This window comes from Emys orbicularis, chromosome 8 (genome assembly GCF_028017835.1).
Source record: "Emys orbicularis isolate rEmyOrb1 chromosome 8, rEmyOrb1.hap1, whole genome shotgun sequence".
NCBI classification, from domain to species: Eukaryota; Metazoa; Chordata; order Testudines; family Emydidae; genus Emys; species Emys orbicularis.
This window is the reverse complement of record NC_088690.1, coordinates 75,929,570-75,945,066: the sequence shown is the minus strand read 5'-3', so window position 1 is coordinate 75,945,066 and position 15,497 is coordinate 75,929,570. Positions and strand designations below refer to the sequence as shown.

At 43.9% G+C, this 15,497-nt stretch overlaps 1 protein-coding gene across 1 annotated transcript; it reads left to right on the top strand.

Moving 5' to 3' along the window:
* Nucleotides 1-8,767: 8,767 nt before the first annotated feature.
* Nucleotides 8,768-13,593, top strand: LOC135882044 (protocadherin alpha-5-like; the record flags this gene model as incomplete). The annotated part of the gene is made up of 2 exons (XM_065408800.1): nucleotides 8,768-11,073; nucleotides 13,563-13,593. Coding segments are annotated over exons 1-2 (2,337 nt in total), but the record flags the coding sequence as incomplete, so codon positions are not given.
* Between the last annotated feature and the right edge of the window lie 1,904 nt (nucleotides 13,594-15,497).

The window sequence follows — 15,497 nt, the reverse complement described above, 5'->3', positions numbered from 1 at the left end:
CAACCTGAAGCAAATATTCACCAGCAACTACACACCACACAACAGAAGCACTAACCCAGGAGCCAATTCCTGCAACAAACCCCATTGCCAACTCTATTTGCATATCTATTCAAGGGACACTATCATAGGAACTAACCACATCAGCCACACCATCAGGGGTTCGTTCACCTGCACATCTACCAATGTGATATATGCCATCATGTGCCAGCAATGCCCCTCTGCCATGTACATTGGCCAAACTGGACAGTCTCTACGCAAAAGAATAAATGGACACAAATCAGATATCAAGAACTGTAACATTCAAAAACCAGTAGGAAAGCACTTCAGTCTCCCTGGACACTCAATAACAGACTTAAAAGTGGCCATTCTTCAACAAAAAAACTTCAAAAACAGACTTCAACGAGAAACTGCAGAACTGGAATTAATTGGAAACTTGACACCATCAAATTAGGCCTGAATAAAGACTGGGAGCAGCTGGGTCACTACAAAAAGTAATTGTTGATACTCACACCTTCTTGTCAACTGTTGGAAATGGGCCACATTCCACCCTGATTGAATTGGCTACGGTAAATGGCATAGTTTGTAAGGGCTGGACTCTGGAGGGACCTAGTGTCCCAATTCATTTTGGTCAAGGAAAGTTTGATAAGGGAGGATGACAGACTTCTGGTAAAAGTTTAATTGGCTTTGGCTGAATTCCCTATAACTGTACCATTGGCCAAGGTCTACCGTGGGTGCAAGAATTTGAAAGGAGATGTTGTTAATATTGGAAATCTACTTCCCACTGATGTTTTAATTTGTAATGATATTTTAGTCATGTCTAAGCAGGTTAATATCATAACTCGCAGTCAGAAGGAGTATGGCTTGCCTGACTTGTCTTGGACAGCAGGGAGGGCTTTGAGGGGGGTGAAAATGCCCCCAGTCCTTTGTCAGCTGAAAGTAACAGATTGTCCCCGAGGAGGGGTTTGGAGATCCCATTGTTTTGCCAGAGCCTGCTCTTAACATAAATGAGACTCACAAGGAATTTCTTGTGATCCTTCCCTCGACAAGGAGAGGGATAAGGCTCAGAATAATACCCCATCTGTGGAAGAAAAGGGCAGACTTTTTCTAGATAGAGGCTTGTTGTACAAGGAGGCTCCCATAGGGAAAAATTGACAAGCGGGTACTGGTGCTTGTTGAGTACAGGATGGAGTTGCTGAAGGTAGCTCATGATTGTCCCTTTGCTTGACACTTAGGAGTGGAGAGAACCTTGTGATAGGCTAAAACGGAATTTCTATTGAACTCACATTTTTGAGATGGTGAAAGATTACTGCAAGATTTATGTTTTATTTCAAAAGAATTAGAGGTTAAAGGGACACTGCAAGACATCTGACTTGATCTTTGCCTATTATTAAGGTGGTGTTTGCCAGAGTATTTGTAGATATTGTGGGACCCCTACCCAGACCTTCCAGAAATGGAAATATATATACTGATTGTAGTGGATTTTGCCAGCAAGTACCTTTCAGCCACAGCTCTATCTAACATAGAAGCTGAAACCATGGCTACTGCCCTAATTACCTTTTTAACAGAGTTGGTTTTCTCAGAGAAATTTTGTCAGGCAAAGGTCCAAATGTCATGTCTGTAGTTTTCAAACAGTTATGGGAGTTGTGTGGAGTAAGCTTTATAAAAGCCTTCCCCTGTCATCCAGAAACCAGTGGTCTGGTAGAAAGATTCAATGGAAAATTAAAGTCTATCCTGAGACTGTACGTTACTTGATGAGGGAATGAGTGGGATATGTTACTCCCTTCTTTATTATTCACTTACAGGCATATACTCCAATAGTCTACAGTGTTTGCTTCCTTTGATCTCTTTTATGGGATTCAGGTGAGGGGACCCCTAGGTTTAATTTCAGACTCAAGGGAGGGTTGTACAGAAGAGCCTGTGGGGGACCATGTCACTCATTTTAAAGACTTTTTAAAGACTATGGTGGAATTAATGCATCAGAAACTTGAAAAGAGTCAAAAGTCTAAAGACAGAAAAATGGCAATGAATATGATTTGTTGTGCTGGTGAGGGAACATTTACTTCCTCTTTAATTAATTTGGTCAGGGAGAGTAAGGAACAAACCCCTCTGGAGAGCACTGAGATTTGGGGGAGGGGGAAATTGGACACAACCCAAAAGCAGGAGATGTTGACCCTTGAAATACCACAGGTGGGTATTTTCCAAGCTGCCAGGTTTAACTACCAAAATAGTGCATTCCATTAAAATTACAGGACGATACCGTGCTAAAGGAGAAATGCAAAGACCAATTCAGGAGGAGATGGAGAGCATGCTAGACATGGGAGTGATTACTACATCAAAAAGCTCCTGGGTGTCTCCTGTTGTAATGGTATCCAAAAGGGATAAAAACATGAGATTTTGTGTGGGTTTAGAAGGATGAATGCCATCATGTAACCTGATCCGTACCCCAAAGCCCAGACAGAGAACCTACTTGATCTGTTGTGTGGGGGAGGGTGCAAAGTTCATAAGTACTTTGGATTTGATTCAAGGGCATAGGCAAATTCTCTTAGATGCTGATGTCCCAGAAAAGTCAGCTTTCATAGTGGAATTTGGCCTGTATGAGTTTAAAGTTATGGCTTTTTTTATATTTGGACTGTTAAGGAGAGGGCTGAGCAGTACAAAACATACATTTCTGGGGGAAAGCCCAGGACTTGAAGTGTGTTGGGATAACCCTGCTGTATAACCAAGACTGATGAGAGCCAGGGTGTGACTGGCAGGCTGCAGTTACACAAACACATCTGGGAGTGATCTGAATGCTGGTGGCTGGTTGTGAGTTGTCCAGGTTGGAGGCTACAACAGCAAGACATCGCAAAGCACCCCAGGTTACAGGACAGGGGTGACACAGCCCTGTAACTGGTCTGGATTGTACTGCGATATGACACACTTACTATTTCATTGTTAAACTCTGATTTAAGATTCTTTTTTAAAGAAAAATGCTGTATTTATGACATGCTGGCTTCTTGGGTTCCTGGACACTTTACCTCTAGTTGCGACAATTATGTGGGGAAATATGTGGCATCTTCTTGTGTTTAAAAGGAAGGAAATATTATCACTGTAAAGTTCCCACAGCAATTCAGGTCAGTAGAGAGCAAATCCATGCTATGCACCGTGTAAGCATTTAATCAGTGATAGTCCCTGTCCCAAAGAGCATACAATCTGCAATACAGCATAGAGCCCAAAAGGCTTAAAGCCTCTAAAATCTCAGAATCTGAAAGCTCTTTCTATTCATATTTTTGAAACAGAAATACACAACATTCTTTTACATAGGGTTTCTGCACTGACATGCGAAATACCCGAGTTTACTTACAGTGTGTGATAGACAACATTCCTTTCTTCAGATGAAGAATCTTTTCCCGATCCTGGAATTTTAAACATTTCATGATCACTGTGTTAAGCCCTTTTCCTGGAGTAATTTTAATCTCCTGGCCTTTGGAGGGCCTTTCAGATCAATAACAGGTGGGAAGCCCTTAACAGAAAATAAATCATTAACAGGGGAGCCCATAAACTGCAGAGCATGTTACTGCTTCCGTTTCCTTCTGGTAAACCTGTTAAATGCAGATTTGAAGTCCAGACTCTCTTCCACTCCACATCATCCACTTTGGTAAATACTTTTAATTAGTCATTCTGAATCTTGCCGATCCTTATGCCTCCTGCCAGGTTTCTAACCTCAAATTCCTCTCCCCTTTAATTGAGCTTCAGCTTCCACCAGCCTTTCCTGTAAGACCTTGGTACCGTTTAATGTCTTTAAGGGAAACTGAAACAGCACCAACCTATTTTGAATGTTTCACGTGTTCCATTTGATTTACATTTTGGGTATTCTTTCATTCAGTTAATACACCACTCTGGTTATCTTCTCCACTGCACTCTGTGGGTGTGGCTATGGGAAACCCACTGTGAAGTAGATTCTGATTAGGAGCAAATAGCGATTGAAATCCATTCCATGGTTTCGTCACCTGTATTGAAGAGACAGTGCTCTGGAGGGATGTGAGGCATTTAGGTTTCTTTCTAGGGGCGACGATGAGTGCTCAGGAGCAGAGTTGTGGCTGTATAGAGCTGTCAGAACCTGGGGTCACGTGACCGCCACCCAGTCATTTGTATAGAAAAATAGAGAATTTATAAAATGTCATATTGTATTAATAAGCCTGTAAAAAGAACGCAGTGAATGAACTGACGCCAAGGGGAAATTTTATTCTGAAATATATCATCTTACAAAATAAAATGAGCCCCAGAGATGCAAAGGGGAACTATTTCAATTTGTTTTCACATTCACTTCACTCACAATTACTGTCACAACAACTAACTTATACGTATTGAAATATAATGAGACAAGACTGGAATTAGCTCGTCTATTGTCAATGTAAAAGGAGCAGTGAGAGATAAAAGGCATCTTTTAAAAAGTGGAAGTCAAATCCTAGTGAGGTAAATAGAAAGGAGCATAAACACTGCCAAATTAAGTGTAAAAATGTAATAAGAAATGTCAAAAAGGAGTTTGAAGAACAGCTAGCCAAAAACTCAAAAGGTAATAACAAAATGTTTTTTAAGTACACCAGAAGCAGGAAGCCTGCTAAACAACCAGTGGGGCCGCTGGATGACCCAGATACAAAAGGAGCACTTAAAGACGATAAAGTGATTGCGGAGAAACTAAATGAATTTTTTGCTTCAGTCTTCATGGCTGAGGATGTTAGGGAGATTCCCAAACCTGAGCCATCCTCTGTCGGTGACAAATCTGAGGAATTGTCACAGATTGAAGTGTCATTAGAGGAGGTTTTGGAATTAATTGATAAACTTAACAGTAACAAGTCACCGGGACCAGATGGCATTCACCCAAGAGTTCTGAGAGAACTCAAATGTGAAATTGCGGAACTATTGACTAGGGTTTGTAACCTGTCCTTTAAATCAGCTTCTGTACCCAATGGCTGGAAGATTGCTAATGTAACGCCAATATTTAAAAAGGGCTGTAGAGGTGATCCTGAGAATTACAGACTGGTAAGTCTAACGTAAGTACCGGGCAAATTAGTTGAAACAATAGTAAAGAATAAAATTGTCAGACACATAGAAGAACATAAACTGTTGGGCAAAAGTCAACATGATTTATGTAAAGGAAAATCATGTCTTACTAATCTATTAGAGTTCTTTGAAGGGGTCAACAAACATGTGGAAGAGGGGGATCCAGTGGACGAGGGGGATCCCTAACCCTAACCCTAACCCTAACCTCTAGATTTCCAGAAAGCCTTTGACAATGTCCCTCACCAAAGGCTCTTACATAAATTAAGTTGTCATGGGATAAGAGGGAAGATCCTTTCATGGATTGAGAACTGGTTAAAATACAGGGAACAAAGGGTAGGAATAAATGGTAAATTTTCAAAATGGAGCGGGGTAACTAGTGGTGTTCCCCAAGGGTCAGTCCTAGGACAAATCCTATTCAACTTATTCATAAATGATCTGGAGAAAGGGGTAAACAGTGAGGCGGCAAAGTTTGCAGATGATACTAAACTGCCAGGGCCGGCTCTAGGTTTTTTGCCGCCCCAAGCAAAAAATTTTTTGGCTGCCCCCCGTCCCAGCCCTGGGCTCCTCGACGCACCCCCCTGCTGCCCCAGCCCTGGGCTCTCCCCACCCCCCCTGCCGCCCCAGCCCTGGGTTCTCTCCCCCTCCCCCCCACCTGCACCCTCCTTCCGCCGCAGCCCTGGGTCACTGGTAACTCGCTCCCACGGCAGGTCATTCAGCAGGAATTTTAGATGTGCACAGAACAGAGACAGGATTGGTTCCCATATGGTTACAGAACTGCAGTAAAGTGGAACAATTTTCAGCTTGTGTGATTGGAGGATATCTGGATGCATATTATAAGACTGTCCTGCATAAATGAGGAAAAGTTGAGGTGCCTTTATTATTCTTTTGTTCCACTCTTTCTTTCTATGGGGAATTTGCCAATGCAATATCACTGTCTTCCTTTTAAACAAACAAACAAACAAAACAAACAAACAAACAAACAAACAAACAAACAAACAAACAAGCAATGGCTGTTGAAAATAGCAATTCCAGTCCTAATAACCACTGGGAAGCATTTCTTGCTCAATTTTATCCTACTTTTTCTACAGCAAGTTACAGTGGATCAGTATATTTGATTTGGGAGAAATGAAGTAACAGCTGCCCGAATTGAGCTTGAGCACTCCTGAATTCTGAGGTGTTCAAATCTGGAAGGCAGGTGCTGGGGGGGGGGGGGGCTGTGGCTCCGCAGGGGAGCACGGCAGCATGTATGCAGCAGTGTGTCTGGCGCTGCGCGGAGCCAGACATTCTGGTCTGAGTGGCACGGTAAGGGGGCTGGGGGGTTGGATGGGGCGGAGGTTTGGGGGGGCAGTCAGGGGCAGAGAGAAGGGGGGTTAGATGGGTCAGGGGTTCGGGGGGGCAGTCAGGGGACAGGCAGCAGTTGGATAGGCATTGGAGTCCCAGGGGTTTGTCAGGGGACAGGTAGGGGGTGGGGTCCTAGGGGGGAAGTTGGGGCAGTTTCAGGAGGGGGCAGTTGGGGACAAGGAGAAGGGAGGTTTAGATAGGGGGTGGGGTCCCGGGAGGGGGTGATCAGGGGGCAGGGGGGGTTGGATGGGTTGGGGTTTCTGTGGGCGGCAGTCGGAGGGAGTGGATGGTGGCAGGGTGGGGCTACCCTCCCTCCCTGTGGAGTGTCCTGTTTTTTTAATGTTAAAATATGGTATCCCTACCCTTCAGAGTGCAGCTCTCCATTCATAGCAAGCTGCAGCATGAGGTCTCAGCTACCTCATTCCCTCCCCCTCTTTCCTGTTGGTAGTGGCCAAGGGAATGCTGGGAAATGTAGTTCTTTCCCTGCTCCAGGGGTGGCTGTATAGGCAGGGAGCTAACCAAGGAACTACAGCTCCCAGGGCCCCCTGTTGGTTCTCAGCTCCCATGCTGGATTCCTGCCGCCCCTGCAAATGGGCTGCCCCAAGCACCTGCTTGCTTTGCTGGTGCCTAGAGCCGCCCCTGAAACTGCTCAAGATAGTTAAGACCAAAGCCGACTGTGAAGAACGTCAAAAAATCTCACAAAACTAAGTGACTGGGCAACAAAATGGCAAATGAAATTTAATGTGGGTAAATGTAAAATAATGCACATTGGAAAAAATAACCCCAACTATACATACAATATGATGGGGGATAATTTAGCTACAACTAATCAGGAAAGAGATCTTGGAGTCATCGTGGATAGTTCTCTGAAGACATCCACGCAGTTTGCAGCGGCAGTCAAAAAAGCAAACAGGATGTTAGGAATCATTAAAAAAGGGATAGAGAATAAGATGGAGAATATCTTATTGCCCTTATATATATCCATGGTATGCCCACATCTTGAAAACTGCATACAGATGTGGTCTCCTCATCTCAAAAAAGCTATACTGGCATTAGAAAAAGTTCAGAAAAGGGCAACTAAAATGATTAGGGGTTTGGAACGGGTCCCATATGAGGAGAGATTAAAGAGGCTGGGACTTTTCAACTTGGAAAAGAGGAGACTAAGAGGGGATATGATAGAGGTATATAAAATAATGAGTGGTGTGGAGAAAGTGAATAAGGAAAAGTTATTTACTTGTTCCCATAATATAAGAACTAGGGGCCACCAAATTAACTTAATGGGCAGCAGCGTATATATTCATAATTGTTTGCATTATTGCTGGAGCCGAGTTTGTCCTAGGATATGAGAGAGAAAAGGTAGATGAGGTAAATAAATGTATTTTATTGGACCAACTTATGTTGTTGGAAAGGACACACTTTTGAGCTCTTCTTTCTCTTGAAACCTGTGTGAACCCCTTATGCTTAAGGATCAGTTCCACCGGGTATTTAGCTTGGACAATCTGCTTATCTTCTCCAGATCTGAGGAAAAGCTCTGTGAATCTCGAAAGCTTGTCCTTCCCACCAACATAAGTTGATCCAATAAAAAATACTACCTCACCTACCTTGTCGCTGTTATATATTCATCACTACTTTATTCCAGTCTGCATTCAGATATATGTAAGATACATATGCACCTGTTATAGAGACTTTCTGTTTGCCAAAGTGAAAACAAGTATGATATACAATTAATTTAGACATTAAACTAAATATCACTAATATAATGTTGTTTGCAGCTATCTTGACTACAGCAGTCTCAACAGCCACACCTCAACAAAACAGAGTTTATGAAAGAAACCTCCCAGTATTAGACTTGTTCCAGATCTTTGACAATTGTCTGCTCTGAAGTTAAGGTCTGATGTCAAGAAAATCTTCAAAAACTTGTTCAAAATAGTTGATATTTACCAATAAAATTAAAGATGATTTTTTTTAAACCATAAACATAATTTAAGCGATTTCTTTCCTTCAGAAAAGAAAAAGGGGAACTATTTGGAAGATCAGTATATTAGGCCACGGACTAATGATTAAACAGTGTCCATGACAAGTGGAAAGTTAAGTTAAGAATGATTAAATATAAGGAAAAAGAATAGCTAGTAGCTGACTTTATATATTTATGTCACAAGATGCCGCTGTTGACTAAAAATACGTTTTCATAGAAAGGGAAAAATACAGCTCCTCCCCCCGTCCCCATACTACAATCTGCAGCAAATCAGATATTCACCAGCATTGCTTGACATTGGACTTGCATTAAACCTCTACATAGACGTGGCCCGATATATTAAAGCATACTTATTATCTGGCAAAAACTGGGATTTTATTGGATAAGCGACACCGCCCCGTGTCCGAAATGACTCTTTTCCGGCGAGACTCCCTGGTAACCAGGCAGCTGCTGCGGTTGGTTCTGTTACACACGGCCTGGGAGGTGGGCAGCGGCCAGGTCCGTTATTCCGTGCCGGAGGAATCCAAACACGGCACCTTTGTGGGCCGCCTGGCCCAGGACCTGGGGCTGGAGGTGGCGGAGCTGGTGCCTCGGATGTTCCGGATGGTCTCCAAAGGCAGGAGAGACTATTTTGAGGTAAATTTGCAGAACGGCGTTTTGTTTGTTAATTCGCGAATAGACAGGGAAGAGCTGTGCGGCCAGAGCCCCCTGTGCGCCATTGACCTGGAGGTGATAGTGGACAAACCCCTGAGGATATTTCACGTGGAAGTGGAGATACAGGATATAAACGACAATGCTCCTGTGTTCCCTGTAAGTAAAGAAAATCTGTTTATTTTAGAATCGAGATTCCCGGACTCACGTTTCCCACTAGAGGGCGCTTCTGACGCAGATATTGGAACAAACTCTCGGCTAACCTATAAACTCAGCCCAAGTAAACATTTTACTGTAGACATGCGAACGAATGATGAAAAAAGTAAATCGTTAGTCCTTGTATTAAGGAAACCACTGGACAGAGAGGAAACCCCTGAGCATAGTTTATTACTCACTGCCACAGATGGGGGCAAACCGGAGCTCACCGGCACAGTTCAGCTGATGATCACGGTGCTGGATGCCAATGATAACGCGCCAGTATTTAATCAGTCACTTTATAAAGTCCAGTTACTAGAAAATGCTCCAAACGGATCACTAGTAATTAATCTCAACGCCACAGATTCGGATGAGGGAATAAATAAGGATATTATATATTCAGTTCGCAGTGTCACTCCGCTCACTGAAAGCTCCATATTTAGCATAGATTCAAAGAGTGGTGAACTGAGAGTGAATGGAAAACTGGACTTCGAAGACACTAGTTTACACGAGATTCAAATCGAGGCTACAGATAAAAATCCGCATCCCTTGGCTGGGCACTGCAATGTTTTGGTGGAAGTTTTAGACATGAACGATAACGCCCCTGAGCTGGCCGTGACTTCCCTTTCTCTGCCGGTTCCGGAGGACGCTCCCCCGGGGACAGTGGTGGCTCTTATTAGCGTCTCTGACCGGGACTCGGGAGACAACGGCAAAGTCACCTGCTCCATCCCCCCGAACCTGCCCTTTCGGCTCGTCTCCACCTTTAAGAATTATCACTCGCTGGTGCTAGCGGAGGCCGTGGATCGGGAGCGAGTGTCTGAATATAAGATCCTGGTGACAGCCAGAGACGAAGGGGCCCCGTCTCTCTCGGCCAGCAGCAGCATTTTGGTGCCGATCGCGGATGTGAACGATAACGCCCCCGCTTTCCCTCAGCCCGTTTACATGGTGTTTGTGAAGGAAAACAACCCGCCCGGGGCCCATCTCTTCACCGTGTCGGCCTCGGACCCGGACCTGAGGGAAAACGCCTTTGTGAGCTACTCGGTGGTGGAGCGGAGTGTGGGAGAGCAGCCCCTGTCCAGCTACATCTCGGTGCACTCGGAGAGCGGGCACATCTATGCCCTGCAGCCCTTTGACTACGAGGAGCTGCAAGTGCTGCAGTTCCAGGTGAGCGCGAGGGACGCCGGGTTCCCGTCGTTGTGCGGGAACGTGACTGTGCAGCTCTTTGTCCTGGATGAAAATGACAACGCGCCCGCAGTGTCCCCGGCTGGCTCCGGCCGCGGCTCGCCAGGACCCGAGCTGGTTCCGCTGTCGGCCGGCGCAGGGCACGTGGTGGGCAAGATCCGAGCGGTGGATGCGGATTCCGGCTACAACGCGTGGCTTCGCTACGAAGTGCAGGAGCCCAGGGCTGCGGGGCCTTTCCGGGTGGGTGTGTACAGCGGGGAGATCAGCACCACGCGGGCCTTGGAGGAGGCGGACGGCCCCAGCCAGAGACTCGTGATCCTGGTGAAGGACCATGGGGAGCCGGCGCTGTCAGCGACAGCCACTGTCAGCCTGTCCCTGGTGGAGAGTCCCCAGGCTGTGAAATGGGACTCGAGGCAAAGGGGCGGGAGCGAGGGACCCTTGGTTGACATGAACGTGTCTTTAATGATCGCCATTTGCTCGGTGTCCGGGCTGTTTGTGCTGGTGATTGTCGTGTACGTTGGCCTGAGATGCCACCCGGGTCCGGAAGTGATGTGCGGGCCTGGGAAAGCCACCGTGGTGTGTGCGAGCGAAGTGGGGAGTTGGTCCTATTCCCAGCGCCAGAGCCGGAACTTGTGTGTAGGGGAAGGCACCGCCAAGAATGATCTCATGGTTTTCAGCCCCAACTTCCCTCCCTCTTCGAAGATTGAAGCGAACTGGAAACAGGAGCAGCTAATCTGTGATGGACAGGTTAGTCATGTAATTGATCCACAAGAAATATATGAGATATAAGAGTTTTTTACAGGATTTTTATATTGGCTACAGTATTAGGATTTCATAATGTGGTGTAGGTGAAAACCATAATTTAAGTAGAAATCCTGTTTAGCAAAATTTCCCAAACGGGCTATTGGAAAGCAGGTGAGCGGTAATTCGTTATGGGAACGGCTTTTTTATTAATAGTATGAGTCGATGTAAACTCCTTTGCGGTTGCAAATTTAAGGGTAAAGTTGTTTATTTTAAAAAATCATACTAGTATTTTAAGATAAATGGTGAACGTCTTTTCCATTGGTGGAAATAGATATGATCATATTAACACGTTACCCGACACATTGTATTGACGTTAGGGTCCTATTCCCTTTCACTATTTTCTATTTCTTCAGACCTATATATTTTAAAGAAATCTACCCTAGATTTTCTCTATGAATACTATGACTTTCAGGCTCTGTGTGGTTGATAAGAAAATATGGTTGCTCCAGTGTGTTTCTTTTCTCAGTGATCCTATACTTCGTAGTAAGGTATTTTACAAATGTAGGTCTGCATGGCGTTCGTGAAAACACCCTCATACTGTATGTGCAGTCCTTTGTGTGAATTTGGTTTTATTCTTAAGAACTCTAAAATTATTTGCATTTGAGCAAAATCTCATCCAGAAATGTTTTCATTGTTGATAATCCCAGTGTCCCTCAGGCTTCAGAAAAGAAGCATTAGTTTACACAAAATCCCTTTGGAAAGGTGAGTCCTTACTTGGTATTTTTTTAAATCTGAATTTGAGACATTGTCTGTAACATGTCCTCATCTGTTGGGCATTTTAAATATCCCTATTTCAGTAAGAAAAAATTAAGATGATGAGTTTTTAAAGTTCTTATTTATCTCATATAGTACCAATAGGAAGTGAAGAGAAACAGTCAAATGAAAGTATCAGAGGGGTAGCCGTGTTAGTCTGAATCTGTAAAAAGCAACAGAGGGTCCTGTGGCACCTTTAAGACTAACAGAAGTATTGGGAGCATAAGCTTTCGTGGGTAAGATCCTCACTTCTTCAGATGCAAGTAATGGAAATCTCCAGAGGCAGGTATAAATCAGTATGGAGATAACGAGGTTAGTTCAATCAGGGAGGGTGAGGTGCTCTGCTAGCAGTAGAGGTGTGAACACCAAGGGAGGAGAAACTGCTTCTGTAGTTGGATAGCCATTCACAGTCTTTGTTTAATCCTGATCTGATGGTGTCAAATTTGCAAATGAGCTGGAGCTCAGCAGTTTCTCTTTGGAGTCTGGTCCTGAAGTTTTTTTGCTGTAAGATGGCTACCTTAACATCTGCTATTGTGTGGCCAGGGAGGTTGAAGTGTTCTCCTACAGGTTTTTGTATATTGCCATTCCTGATATCTGACTTGTGTCCATTTATCCTCTTGCTTAGTGACTGTCCAGTTTGGCCAATGTACATAGCAGAGGGGCATTGCTGGCACATGATGGCATATATAACATTGGTGGACGTGCAGGTGAATGAGCCGGTGATGTTGTAGCTGATCTGGTTAGGTCCTGTGATAGTGCTGCTGGTGTAGATATGTGGGCAGAGTTGGCATCGAGGTTTGTTGCATGGGTTGGTTCCTGAGTTAGAGTTGTTATGGTGCGGTGGTGGTTGCATGCCTACCTTCATGCCTCCAGCTTCCACCCCGGACACACCACACGATCCATCATCTACAGCCAAGCACTGAGGTACAACCGCATCTGCTCCAACCCCTCAGACAGAGACCAACACCTACAAGATCTTCACCAAGCATTCTCAAAACTACGATACCCACACAAGGAAATAAAGAAACAAATCAACAGAGCCAGACGTGTACCCAGAAGCCTCCTGCTACAAGACAGGCCCAAAAAAGAAACCAACAGAACTCCACTGGCCATCACCTACAGTCCTCAGCTTAAACCTCTCCAACGCATCATCAGTGATCTACAACCCATCCTGGACAATGATCCCTCACTTTCACAGACCTTGGGAGGCAGGCCAGTCCTCGCCCACAGACAACCCGCCAACCTTAAGCATATTCTCACCAGCAACCACGCACCGCACCATAACAACTCTAACTCAGGTAGCAACCCATGCAACAAACCTCGATGCCAACTCTGCCCACATATCTACACCAACAACACCATCACAGGACCTAACCAGATCAGCTACAACATCTCCGGTTCATTCACCTGCATGTCCACCAATGTTATATATGCCATCATGTGCCAGCAATGCCCCTCTGCTATGTACATTGGCCAAACTGGACAGTCACTACGCAAGAGGATAAATGGACACAAGTCAGATATCAGGAATGGCAATATACAAAAACCTGTAGGAGAACACTTCAACCTCCCTGGCCACACAATAGCAGATGTTAAGGTAGCCATCTTACAGCAAAAAAACTTCAGGACCAGACTCCAAAGAGAAACTGCTGAGCTCCAGTTCATTTGCAAATTTGACACCATCAGATCAGGATTAAACAAAGACTGTGAATGGCTATCCAACTACAGAAGCAGTTTCTCCTCCCTTGGTGTTCACACCTCTACTGCTAGCAGAGCACCTCACCCTCCCTGATTGAACTAACCTCGTTATCTCCATACTGATTTATACCTGCCTCTGGAGATTTCCATTACTTGCATCTGAAGAAGTGAGGTTCTTATCCACGAAAGCTTATGCTCCCAATACTTCTGTTAGTCTTAAAGGTGCCACAGGACCCTCTGTTGCTTTTTAGTCAAATGAAAAAGAGTCCCATTCAATTACATCACATGAAGGCAGATAACTAAAAAGTGACAAATTTTATAAGTGCTCGTATGAAAATGGTAGAAGTCTAAATACTAATATGGGTGAATTTGATACCTTGAACTTGGTATTAAATGAGGATATTAGTATAATAGAAATCACAGAAACTTGGTGGAATGATGACAATCTTTGGAAACAGTAGTACTTGGATACAAAACATATAGTAATGGCAGAGTAGGTTGTGCTCGTGGGGGAGTGGCACTGTATGTGAAGAAAGCACAGAGTCAAATATAGTAAATATCTTAAACAAATCAAACTTTACCATAGAATCTCTATGGCTAGATATCCCATGCTTAAGTAAGAAGAATATAGTAGTAGGAATATACTACCAACCACCTGACCAGGATGGTGACAATGATTGTAAAATGCTCAGGGAGATTAGAGAGGCTATAAAAATAGAAAACTCAATAATAAGGGGGGATTTCAACTATCCTCATATTGACTGGGTACATATCACCTCAAGCCAGGATGCAGAGATTAAGTTTCTAGGTACCATTAATAAGTGCTTCTTTATGCTGCTAGTCCTGGAACCCACAAGGGGAGAGAGAATTCTTGACAGTCCTAAGTGAAGCACAGGAGATGGTCCCACAGGTGCATATAGCTGAACCACTGTGTAATAGCCACTATAATAAAATTAAATTTAACATCCTTGTGTAAGGGGGGAAATACCAAAGAAACCCAACACATTAGCATTTAACTTCAAAAAGGGGAACTAAACAAAAATAAGGAAGCCAGTTAAACAGAAACGAAAAGGAACAGCCACAAGAGTGAAATGCCTATAAACTTCATGAGAACTTTTAAAAAACACCATAGTAGTTTTGCTACTATGCTCAGATTAAATGAATACCCCAAATTAAAAAACATAGCAGGACGACTAAAAAATGCCACTATGGCTAAACAACTGAGTAAAATAGTCCATTTAGAGGCAAAAAACTATCCTGTACAAATTGGAAGTTAAATCCTACTACAGAAAATGGAAAAGAGCATACACTCTGCAAGTCAAGTGTTAAAGTATAATCAGGCAGGCAAAAAAAAAGAATTTGAAAAGCAACTAGGAAAAGACACAAAAACCAAAAGCCAAAATTATTTTTAAATACACCCGAAGCAGGAAGCTGCCAAACAACCAGTGGGGCCACTGGGCAATCGAGGTGCTAAAGGAACACTCAACAAAGAGGAGGCCATTGCAGATAAGCTAAATTAATTCTTTGCATCGGCTTCACTGCAGACAGTGTGAGGGAGATTTCCACACTGAGCCACTCTCTTTACATGACAAATCTGAGGAACTGTCCCAGACTGAGGTGTCTATAGAGGAGGTTTTGGAACAAATTGATACATTAAACAGTAATAAGTCACCAGGGCTAGATGATACACTATTCACCCAAGAGGCCCAAAGAAACTCAGATATGAAATTGCAGAACTTCTAAGTATGGTATGTAACCTATCATGGAAATGAGCTTCTGTGCCAGATGATTGGAGGATAGCTAAAGTGACACCAATTATTTAGAAAGATTCCAGAGGTGACCCTGGAAATTACAG